At 44.0% G+C, this 12,452-nt stretch overlaps 1 protein-coding gene across 4 annotated transcripts in view; it reads left to right on the forward strand.

Moving 5' to 3' along the window:
* Positions 1 to 5,984, forward strand: part of ARFGAP1 (ADP ribosylation factor GTPase activating protein 1) — a 33,962-nt gene extending 27,978 nt beyond the window's left edge. For all 4 annotated transcript variants that reach the window (XM_066625601.1, XM_066625604.1, XM_066625603.1 and 1 more), the window contains one exon: positions 664 to 5,984. In XM_066625601.1, the coding sequence (XP_066481698.1) occupies positions 664 to 1,024 (361 nt within the window). In that variant the 3' untranslated portion in view covers positions 1,025 to 5,984. The remainder of the gene's footprint in view (positions 1 to 663) is intronic.
* Positions 5,985 to 12,452: the final 6,468 nt, after the last annotated feature.

Raw genomic sequence — 12,452 nt, forward strand, 5'->3', positions numbered from 1 at the left:
AAGTAAACATAAAACAACTTTGAAATAAATCATCCTAAACATAAGTTAGCAGCTCATCTTTTCAGAACTGCATGTTAGAATCTCTTCCCCTTCACTCTCATACCATCTAGCATAGGTTGCTAAAGTTCACAGAAAACAGATGTGACGCCTGGTCCAGCCCAGCTCTCTATTTTTTCCAGTTTATTTATCTTTTTCTTTCTTAATGTATAAGGATTTCCCTCATCTAAATGGATACTTTTCCACATCCCTCATTGTGGGCTTAGCCATAAGCGGTCCCTTAATACAGCAAACTCCACCCCAATAATATCCTTTTAAATTGCATCTTCATTTCTGAAAAGAAAAAGAGGGTTTTCTAGAAAACTTCTTTTGCAATCCACACTGTTGCTACCTGCTTGTGGTGGGGTCTCTCTCTCTCTCCCTGCATCTGCCTCTTTCTTTCCAGTAAACTGTAACTGTGTGTGTATATGTGTAGGTGAAAATTACTTGTTTCAGGTAGATTCAGATGTCCGGTTGTTTATGATGGAGCTATCCTTCTCCCCTCCCCTTTTTTGTGTGTCACTCCTAAGACTGTGATGAAATGCCATGGGACATGATAATGACTGTACTGTTTCAGTCTCAACTGATGTAAACTAGCCATTGTTCTGTGTTTTTTCTTCTTGAAAGGCCACCTGAGGGGGAGAGCTACCAGAACAGCGGAGGTGAAGGCTACCAAAACAATGCCGTGGATCAAAGCTTTTGGGAGACCTTTGGCAACTCGGACCCGCCAAAGACTCACAAGTCTCCCAGCAGTGACAGCTGGACGTATGTGGACAATTCTACTGAGAAGAAGAGTTCTGATAGCTGGGATGTCTGGGGGTCAGGGACAGTCTCCAATAACAAGAACAGTAACAGTGACAGCTGGGAAAACTGGGAGACCAACTGGGAGAATGCAGCAGGGGAGGGCAGAGCCAAAAAGATCCCTAAGAAGACAACAAAAGAGTCTTCTTCAGCTTCTGAAGAAGGTTGGGATAACCAGAACTGGTAGGACTTTGTCCCTCTCCAGCATGGCTATGGGAAAAAGTCCATCCCTCTGATGGAGAAGTTTCCCACGTAACTGGATTAACATCCTTGTCATTTGGGGCCTGTTAAATGTCATGCTTATTGTTCCAGTCTCTTTCCACTCCTGTTTACAACTACGACAGCAAAAACTTTGTTTTGCAGACCCTTGTAATTATCATATGAAGACACCTCTCTCCAGTGGATACCCTACACATTAGGTTTATTCTCACCATGCTGCTGTTGTACGCGGAGCATGCCAACTTAAATGAGAGTTTGGAGGAAGCAAGTCCATGCAAACATACTTTCATCAAATAATACTGCATGTGAGATCTTATCAGATTGCCCAGCTTCTCTAGAACTTCAGTTGAAGTTCTGATGAGAACATGCAGATAGGATAGTATGGGAGGAGGGTTTTAAGTTAACAAAGAGTGACTGGCTGGAATGGCTTTAAATTAAGCCAGGATCTTAATTAAGATACTATTGAAGCTGTTTTTGGACTTGATCAAGGCTTGAAATGTTAAACCAACTGAAATCTTATGTTATTCCTTTTAATACTATAACTTAGAAGAAAGCAAATTGTGATATTTTGGACATTTGGACCATGTAGAATGAGCCTCTTCCTATTCTTGACCTTGGCAGTTTTCAGCAGGTGTGTAACAAAAAGATTCCCTCCCCTTTTAAATGAGAAGAAAAAAGATGAAATATTTATTCTATTTAATGTTTTGTTTGCTCTTGGGGGTTTTAGCCTGACATCAGAAATCATAATGACCTTGTGGAGATTAATCAACATTATAGTTGAAAAGGGTCAAACCCACCTACTGAAGAAAAATATTCTTGGCTACATTGTTTTAGTTAGTTTGGGACTTCTGCCTTTTTTTACAAAATCTGTTTACAAGGTTCTATACGTATCTAACACCCACTTCATCTCCCTTTTTCTTTTTCTCTCTCTCCCCCAAAAGTTATCAAAAGTCAGATTGCAACTTTATCATGTTGGGCTGCTTTGCATGACAGTTTGAGAAGGACTCGGGTATATTTCCCCACAGGGTCTTATGTAATGTGTGTCCCTGATGCCTGTGATCAGTAGACCTTTTTTGTCATCTCTGTGCCGTAACACTTTTTAATATACAATGCAACTGCTAATATTGTGAGAACCTACTGGAAACCTTTGAATCGTGGTGTAATTGTGTAAAGCCCAGAGTGGCATTTTTCAGATACCAGTGTGGAAATGTTGCTTGCAAAACTGTAGATCCCTGATGTTTAAGTTGCCACCCAAAGAGACTCGCACATTAACAGGTGGCCTCTGCTGCCACCAAAGCCAGTCTTTTGATTGGTGAGCTGTGGCACAGACTTCAGGTAGTTCAGAGTTTAGCTAAGAGGAGTACCTGCTGTAAAGAACTGTTCAACAACCACACTCATATATATCTTGAACTACACATTTGGTAGTAGTGGTTTTCTAAGATTTTTGTGCATTGTTCAATATGTCAATATTTACCTTGAGGAGACACACAATCTTGTTGGCTTTCTCTGCTGTATTTAATCCTTCTGGTTTTACAGACTGCCAAGTCATTCTTTCCTGTTCTCGTTTCTGCTCACCACCCTCTGTTCTCAGTGGGCCATCATCTTGTGCCCTTTTGGTGGCTGATGCCTTTTCTTCAGGAACCCTTAGAGGACCTTTCCATGTGCCAGACTGACTCCTGTGTCTTACCCTGAGCTCTCTGTTCTAGTATAATGGCTCCTTTAAAAAAAAAAAAAAAAGGCCTGGGCCAAAAGGCTCACTGCTTTTCCGAGTGTTTGTGGTGCCATTTTTGTAAACACAGTGACTTCTTCTGTGTAGTGGTTTTTAATTTTTTTTTTCCTTTCTGCTCCAAAGTTGACCTCACGGGAACGTATTTGCATGTTAAACACGTAGCAGCTGATGTAAACGTATTATGTGAAGCAGCTGATGTCAACTCCCTTTGATCAGCTCTACATCATATGTGGTCACTGACCAGTTCTTGAAACCAGTTGCATGTACTCTGCAGGGCCTGCTGTGTGTGTAGGTGTGGTGCTGTCACCTAAGCCCTGTCTTGGCACAATCTTTCCTAAGTCCTTGTAGCAGGGAAAACGCACTTCAGTCTGGGCTGCCTGAGTCATGTAGTGGTCTTACCTGGATTAATATGAAGCTCTCTGCATTATTTCCAATTGGCTTGATCTGTTTTTGTTTGTTTGTTTGTTTTTTACCTTCTAAGATATTCACCCAGTCCTGTCCTCTTCTGGCTGAAGAACAAGAACATGGTTACACAAGCCTTTCTTCCCTGCTCCAGTTCTTGTGACTTGCTCGTCCCCAGCCCTGCAAACTTTTCTCAAGCCTCATCGTTTCAGGCAGTCTGCCTTTTGAGATCACCTTTCAGGTTGCTAAGCAAGTTGAGGAAGATACTGCTGCACTTTAAGCAGATAGGGAAAGTTAGGTGGCAGAAGTCAGTGCCCCATTTGCCTTCTCAAAATCACAACCTAGTCTCTTGAGCAGATGAGGTGGTGTAGAATTGGAGCACAGGGAAGGTTGTAACTGTATTGACTATATTAATCAAGCAGCTGCTAGGGCTGGCCATGGCCTTGCCTCCATCTGAAGCAAATCTGCGTCCTTTGTTTAGCAGGAAATTTGCAGTTTTCTTCCAGTGTTGAGAAGAGAGGACAGGAACCCCCACGAAGTCTAGGACAGGCTTGCAAATAGCCAGTTGCTTGTGCCAAGTAAGACTTTCCCCAGGTTGAGGAAAGTTGGTTCAGGGTGTTTTCCTCTGTGCTGTAAATGAGCATGAGCAGGTGGGTAGTAAAACGTTTTTGTGGGCTAGTGATTTGAGGTCTGGCCTAAACTATTGAAGGGGTTAATGGGTGGGCAACACAAAATTCTCAGAGCTTCAGCCACAGCTTGAAATAAAGGCTTTCCCCAGCTTCTCCAGTTGCATCATTTTCCCTTTTTGGAGGGCAAGATGTATTCTGCTCACCTATCTCTAAACTACCCAGCAAGGCTCTTTATAGGAGGGGAAGAGTTCAAGAAGAGCAGTTCCACTGCTTACCAAAACTAACTGCATTTGAAGCAATTCTCTTTAAGGCCAGGAGACTGAGACTGTAATTCTAAATGTACTTACAAGGAAGTAAACCCCACCGAACACTGGGACTCCACCAAAGGCCCACGCAAAGGCCTGCTTGAAACCTTTTCATGCCAAGCTTCCTTTTCTGCAAATCCTGCTGATGTCAGCTTTTTTGGGCCATTGGCTCTTATGGCTGTGTGTCCCTTTTGTATTTGCTTTTTCAGAGATATATCTAATTTTGATACCTCACTAGCAAGGATGGTGGAGTCTGGTCAATCTAGCCAGGAACCTGTGGTCACTGCAGTTTTTATGAGGGCGTTTTTACTGCAGGTCTTAAATCTCTCCCTGACAATTCGCCTTCCCAAACTGAATAGACATGCTAGCTCTAGAAATATTAAATTCCTAATTTCTACTATAGCCCTTGACAGTAGGGGATAAACCTTTGATACAGTGTACACCACGATGCAGTAGTGACGCCAGGTTTGGGGGCTGGAGGGAGATTAAGACTGTCCACCCATTAAACTCTTGCACCAACCTACCACTGCTAACTTCTCTGATCCCAAGCCCAAGCAGATAGCTCAGCTACCTCTCCCTTGATCTCTGTCGATGCCAGTTCAGCTGTTGCACTCTTCCCACTGTTGAAGTGCTTTGGAAAAAGTTCCTTGAAATTGAAGATACGTGGGTTTTGCAGGAAATATCTGTGAACATGAATATGAGATGCTTGTCAACTTCTGGCCATGGAGACCTACATAATGGGTGCAAATTTTGCACTCTGATATAACCTTTTCTATGCAATGTCCCCAGCATGGAAAAATTTTCTTTTCTTTAGAACTGGCGGTCGCAGACTGTGAGATGAAAGGAGAAAGTCAGTCAGGTGGGCTACAGAGCCCCTCTGAATTAGTTGGATTATGCTCAAACATAGGAGGAGAAATCCTAGAAGTCTACAGAAGCCAGAGTCGCCTTGTTGAGTGTTCAAGTGCTATTTGTATGGTTCGGTACAGAGCCAGTGTGTGTTAGTGCAGGGGTCTCCAAACTGGAGACTGTCGTGTTGGAAAAAGCCCTCCCCCTTCCGACCGTCGCTTGCCATTCTGTCGTGGTGCCACTTATTTCTCAACCCAATCTTTGCACAGGTACATTCCGGGCAGACATGTCTATTGCCCAGCATCTCAGCAGACTGTGCAGCAGGGTGTCCAGGCAGAAGTGCAACCCTGTGCTGAGATTGGGTTGAGAAATAAGCGGCACTGCAGCAACAGCAAGCAGAACAGACCCTCGTGGGGGAGGGTCTTTTTCCAAACCCCAGATCTGTCCCATGGGCTGGGGTTTAGTGCTTGGGTTGATGAAGGTCAAACCTCTTGCTGAAATTTGTTGGAATCCTGGCCAGTCCAGCACCCCTACCTAACTCCAGCATAACATTCCATGGATAGAAATGTTTCTATATCAGTGTAGTAATTTTGTGCAATATCTTAAATTGTGAAGTGACCCTCCTCTTAATTTAATCCAGACAGCAAAGGCGTCAGGGAGCAATCTCCCTGTGCTAAGTCTAAAATGGACAGAGATATGTCTGTAGCAGTGGAGGACTCTGCCCAAACCCTGAGAATGGCAGTTGGTGGCTTCAAGAGACTTACGTGGACTCCTAACTCTCCAGTCGCATCCCAGGTTAGACTCACTGGTCCTTGGACCTCCTTGGTGCGTGTGGGTGGGGGTGGAATTATGGAAGATGATACCCTTTTGAGTTTCCTACTGTGTGTGAAGTTCACAGGAGCAGTGAGCGATATTTCTTGTTCTGTAAAGTGGTTCTGCACTTGAACCAGTGTCATCTTTAAAGAAAATTACAATAAAGCAAGAGAAATGGAACAAAGAAATTTAAATTATCTGTAGACTGGTCATGCTTTACTTTTAGAAAAAAAACAAATCAATGAGAAAGGAGGGTGTTCTGGACCAAAAAAAACAAAAAACAAAACTTTATGTGGACTGGAAGTGCATTGTATTTTATTTGTTTTTTAGCTATAAGGGTTCATTCATGCTTAAATTACTACCAGAACTTGAGTGTAAACTGCATTCGTTAACACAGAAGGCCCAGGCTGACTCTTGGGAGTCAGCATTAAACTTGTTTTAGACCAGGGGTGTCCAATATAAGGCACACAGGCCAGATGCTCACCCCCCCCCCCCAGAAGCTCTTCATCTGCCCCAGTGATAGTTGGCTCTCTCAGCAATGCCCTTTTTAGCAGGGCCACTTCTTCTGGGAGGGAGGGATGTTCTGGGAGGGAGAAATAGGAGGAGGCATAGGAGGAGGCCTCGGAAGGCAAGGAATGCTGCAGGGAAAGGGGCAGACCAAAAGGGGTGAGAGAGGGATAAAATGCCACGGTGCCTGGAGAGCCAGATTAGGTCAAGTCCCCTTTTTAGCAGGGTTGCTTCTGCTAAGGCATCACTTCGCAGACCTCCTCACTGCTGCTGAGATCTAAAGGACACTGTGGCAGAATCAGCACTGCTGAAAGGGTGGCCATCTGATAATTGGGCTCTCTCATACCTTGAACCTATGATCAAGATTTCCACATCTTCTCTTCTGTCATTTGCAACTAACGAGTTTCTATGTGAGAACAGAGTGCCTGTTTCTGGCCATTATCTGCTCAATGACTTCCTGCTTAAAGTTATCGCTTCCAGCCCTTAGCAGGTACCATAAATACTGCTTATCCCACTATATGAAATGAGTTTGACACCCCTGTTCTAGAATGAAGAAAGGTTTTTTTTGTTTTTTTTTAATGAAGTGCAGCATTCTCAATATGCGGGGAGGGAAGTTCTAATTTACATGTTACAAGTTGAAGGGATTCAGAAGTGGCCAGCCCTAACAAGGCTCAAAGGCAAATGCATGAAGACCAGGTGGATGGAACTACATGTGTTGCTTCTAAGGAAAAAGACAAAGGAACCATTGGTGGCATTCAGATGCCTTCAAAATGTGTCCTCCACATCCTGCATAATAGTTCTGACTTCTCTTGAAGTGGTTATAAATTGAGAAGAGTTAAATGAGTGGAAAAAAAACATGAAGAATATCAATGGAAGGAGCTTTGTCCATCTCTGGAGTTGTTCAATTAGATACCAGATAGCTAGCTGTTTGGCTGCTAAATGAGCTGTTGTATTGCTTCCAATTTTTATTATCCATGACAATGCGACTACCAAGTAACTAGACAGACTGTAATGTGGTGAAATAAAACAGTTATGACCAAACACGATTTCACTGAAGAGAAGGGAGGGAGAAGAGACTTGGCCATAAATGTGAACGCATTTGAAGAGTCAACTATGGTAATGAACCAAACTTAAGTGGAGTCTTGCAGACAGATGCCATGTCACTGGTAGCTTCCAGGGTGCCGTTGCAGTATCTCTCTTCCCACCCCCACTTCTCCAGATGCAGTAAGGGCATGTGCATGACTGGAGGCTGTGTCAGTAGTTCCCAAACGCTCTAGCATCGGGACCCACCTAAAAAAAGTTCACTTTACTAGCTGCTCAAGCCTCTGTGGCTATAATGGTGATTGGGCAGCAGTGCTTCCCCCTGCCCCCAAAGCAGGTTGTTAAACCCTTGTTACACATAGCCTAATCTACCAATTTTGCAACCCATCAGAAATTGGGTCACAATCCACTGGTGCACCACAGACACACACTTTGGGAACCACTGGACTAAGCTAATATTTGTACACACTGTTGCCTGCCAGAATAACATTTTACTACATGCTACTGTCTTAGTACATCAGCGGTTTTCAATGTTTTACTTTTCACGGCACACTGACAATCTTTATGGTCTTTTCTATGGTTTTCACTTCTTATGTCACTTCTGGTTTCTGGGAGACTCTTCCTGGTTCTGCAGGTCTGTTTCTAGGGCAGTTGCCTGTAGTAACAAATTGTCCCCCTTCCTCTGCTGCCAGAGGAAGTATGCAGAGCCAGCAGAGGAAGAGTGTAGACACTCTTTGTGTCACTGTAGACAGTTCCCCTAGAAGTAGAGCCACAGAACCCGGAAGAGATTTTTCAGCAATTTTCAATGCTGTGCTCCAAACTCCCATGGCCTGCCTGTGGACCCCTTGCTGGTTGAAAATCACTGCCATGAGTGAGAAGGTGGAATAGGACTGTGACAAAGCAACAGGCATAAAGGAAAGACAGTGAGCTCTTGACAGATGCAACTACCCCTCCTATTTGCCCCTCTTCAGGTGGAGAACACTGAGAAGCAGTGCACACATCTCATATACACAGTAGCATTGCTAAGGGGCGTGTGGGGACACACCACCACTGCCCAAAATGTTTTCAAATCTTGGTATTTTCGACCAAGATTTGGTCATGTTACATCATTTGATGAATTTCATGCAGAATGCAGTAAAACTGCGTTGAAATGTCTCTATCAAAAGTTATAGCCAAAAAACCCAGGGTGCTGCCTCACCCACTGCATGGGAGAAGGTCCATCATAGGGGTGATGGGCTGGCCTCCTGTACAGGGTGACACAAACCCTAATGGTGCCAATGCATTGCAGTTAATATAGTGTGATTGTATCCAGTAATGAATCGCCCCTGTGGCCAAGATCAGTGTAGTACTGTATGTGTACACAGTAAGTCCCTTGCAGGAGAGATGCTGGTACCATTAATTAGTTTCTTTATGGAATTTCTATTTACTTTGTTGTTGAAAGCATTACAAATTGGCAGGTCACACAAGACAGTAGTACTTCTGGCAGAAGAGGCTTCTTTTATGTGGTGCTTCTTGCATTTAGGAGGAGAACTAAAGTCCCTAATTGCCTTGGCAGAGTATTTTTTGGCTGATATTTCTCTTTAGATTGTGAACCTTTGGGGGACAGGGATCCATCTTTTCATTTTGCTTTGCAAACTCCTTTTTAATGGTTTTTTTTGAAAGCAGAGTGGGCAGTACTTTTGGAGAAAGAAAAAGAGGACGCTGTATCCTTTGCCTGAGTTTGCACAAAACTTCCACGGTATTTTCTCTATCTGACCACTGGAGGGAGCCATTTTACTACTTAAACTTGGAGGTAAGCTTTGCAGGTTACTAGCAGGCTGAAAATAGTAAGATAGATGTAATTCAGACTCATCTTGAACTTGTGATCCTGGCTGTTCTGTCGTGACGAAGACTGTGGCGTCAGATGAAGTTTTTGTGCATTGCAGGTCCCATCAACATATAGGATTGGTTATAAATATGCAGAGCTGAGCTTCAGCCTTCATGGCAAAGGGTTGTAAAATGTTTGTTCAGAAGGTGTGCACCATCAATTGCACGTGGAATTTTATGTAAAGGGAAAAGACAAGACTCTGCCCAAAGGAGTTTACAGTCGAGATCAGGGGGTGTAAAACTTGCCTCATCCTGGGGGCTACATCCAATTCATAGCACTACTAGGGCTGGTGGTCCGAGATCTGGAATTTCAGGGCCCCCCCACCTCCCCGAATGCAACCTGAGGTGTGATCTAGTCACATCTGGAGGGTATTTTGAGGGCCAGGGAGGTCTCAGAATGCCATGCTGCGGGTTGGGGAGGTGGTGCATGGCCTCCCTGACCCTAAGAACACCCTCCAGTTGTGTTTTCAGGGGTGGGGCAGCCCTGGAACTCCATGGGCAACCCAAAGAGGTTCTGCAGGCCATTTTGTTTGACACCCCTGATCTAGATAGTGACACAATGGAAAATTTTAGGGTACAGTCTGGATAAGTAGGGGAAGCATATGCAATCACTCTTACATGTGCTTAATTACTGTTAGTGATGGGGATTGAGCTTCATGAAAAAGGTGGGATCGAAGACAATTTGAACCATCCTACAGGGGTTGCAGGACCTAGTTCCAAGCATTTAAAGGGCAGCAAGGGAGAGAGGCCACACTCATGGACATGTGACTTTAAAGAAAACAAAAACCATTTGTAAAACATATTGTGCTCCAGAAAGCAAGGTGATATTCTGTTAAATTATTTTGATGTAATGTGTAATTATACATTTTAATCTTCATCCATGCATCATACAGGCAGGGTGCTTTACAAAGAAATGATTCAAAGACAAGTCTTTTTCCCAGGGGTGAAGATTTGCCTCAGTGGTGGGCAGGGGTTACAGAAGAGTGGGGGGGGGGGAAGAGAAGGATAAACAGGTAAAGAAGAGGAGTTTGATTCTGTTACATGGACCCAGGGCATGAGGACTGATTGATTCAATCCAAGGAATTTAGCATGATCAATATTGAAACAACGGAGTGTGAAGTTCAAACTAAATTGCCCCCAGTGGCGTAGCTAAGGGAGTGCAGGGGGTAGCAATTGTACCAGGCGACGAGCTTTAGGGGGGCAACAAGCTGAGTTTTGACACTAGCGACCAAAATTGTGAGAACCTTGGTATGTACAAATAATGCCATCACCTTATATATCATTGGAAAGGTAATTTTCTGAATGCAATGAAACAACTGCATTGTAATATCTGTATTCTGTCACACAACATGGAACCAATAAGGAGTTAATGAGTCAACACCCATTTACATGTATCATGAAATAGATAGATACCTTAGCTATGCCACTGGCTGGGGAGAGGCGGAGAGGCAGGTGGGTGGCAAGCTGCTGGGGGAGGAAAGGTGTTTTTCCCAGTCCCTCCTGTGCTACCTACTCAACTACTGAGGCCCTGTGTTTTCCTCCATAAGTGGAAATGTCAGGTGTCCCTAGGAAATGAGGTATTTTCTGTCACAGAGCCATCAGATGCCCTTCGGGGGAGGGGGGTACCTGGCCCAGCTACTGGCAAGCTTTCCAGCTAATGGAGCCTTCCATTGCCTGGTTAAAATATGCTTGTTGCACAAAGTCTTAGGTATTGCTTCTGTTTTTTATTTATTTTTATTTCTGACATTGTGCTCCTGTCTTCTTTTTTTTTTTCTTGTTTGATACTGCTTACAGGGTTTATTGCAGCTGTGCTGTGTAAATTGCTGGTTTGAGGCTGATCTTTAATTAGAAAGAAAAACAATCTAATTCAATAAACTTTGGGCCACTTTCCTTTCTCGGTCTTGTCCTCTGCTCTCAGCATGCACACCTGTTGTGGGCTAACAAGACCTGGTCCAAATCCATCTCTTTCTCCATGGTCAGCACCACTGCTCTGGCCAAGATCACGGCTACCCAGTGCCTGGCTGTCTAACAGCTGCCAGGTCTGAATGTAATTAAGCTGGGCATCTGGTCTGTGGTTGCTGTGTTATCAGGCGGCTAATTGAGAATCTCACCCAGCAAACGTGCCTTCCCATGCACATGCGTGTACCACCTCAGCTTGCGTTTTATCCATGCAAAGGGTTGCCTGAGCTTGCTGGTCTGCATCAGCCCCCACAGCACCAAAAGGTGAGCCTGCTCTTAAGGCAAACTGGAATAGTTATTTCAAATGGTAGATAGGGCAGAGGGGCCATGATTGCCCCAGCAGGCACCTCACCATTCCCCTGATCTTAAGAAGGGATAGATTAGGAAGCTCGCAAGAGGTTTGGAACAAATGAGGGAGCTGATGAGGGAGCATGATATATTATGATGCATGCTGTATAGAATGTGTGGGTGAGTGTGTAGAGTGTGATTGTTGGAATTGTAGTATATATTTATGCTTGTATCTCAAAGGTGCATAAATTTGGTTGTGCTGTAGCACGACCATAAAGTTACTACTACTACTATTAGGACTGGGGTGGGGAAGCCACTTCCTTCATTTGTTCTCGTCCCCTGTAAAAGGGAGGAGATGGCTCATCTTCTTGTGCTTGGCCCCTTCCATCCTACAAGATCTGTGCTCAGCTGGCAAAAGGTTGCTGTTCAGGAAAACTATTAGATGGTAGTTTAGCGTTCAGTAGCTGCCTGGTGGAAGTACTTAAGGTTTATATAGCCATAGTGCTTTCTGAGTGTGCAGAAAGCTTCATTTGTATTACCTTGATGCAATCTTTACAACAACCCTGCAAGGTAAGCAAATATTATCCCTGAAATTGCAAATGAGGACGACTGAGGCTGAGAGGGAGTAACTTGTCTGAGATCACCTCATGAGTTCAGGCCTGAGGTGCTATTCAAACTGGACAAAGTTCTGATTCACAGTTCAGTCTCCAGGCTAGACTACACCAGGTCATTGGTGAACACCTGAATTCTTCACCCTATGTTGGTTTTCCTCCTACCTGCAAGGGGTAGCAAACAGGCAACCAGAAAGATCCTGGAAAGATGATGTGTGCGTTTAAAAATAGTTTCACAACCTGTGCTTGCATTTGACACATTTTGAGCATCCAAATCATTTCTGAAAGCGTATGATGAGAAAAATTAACCACAATACAACACACACACCTTGATAAATACTTTTACAGTGCAGTTTTCACTTGCGCTGGAACAGGCAGGCTGGCGGGCCTGCAAATGTTT

This window comes from Tiliqua scincoides, chromosome 4, assembly GCF_035046505.1.
Source record: "Tiliqua scincoides isolate rTilSci1 chromosome 4, rTilSci1.hap2, whole genome shotgun sequence".
NCBI lineage: Eukaryota > Metazoa > Chordata > Lepidosauria > Squamata > Scincidae > Tiliqua > Tiliqua scincoides.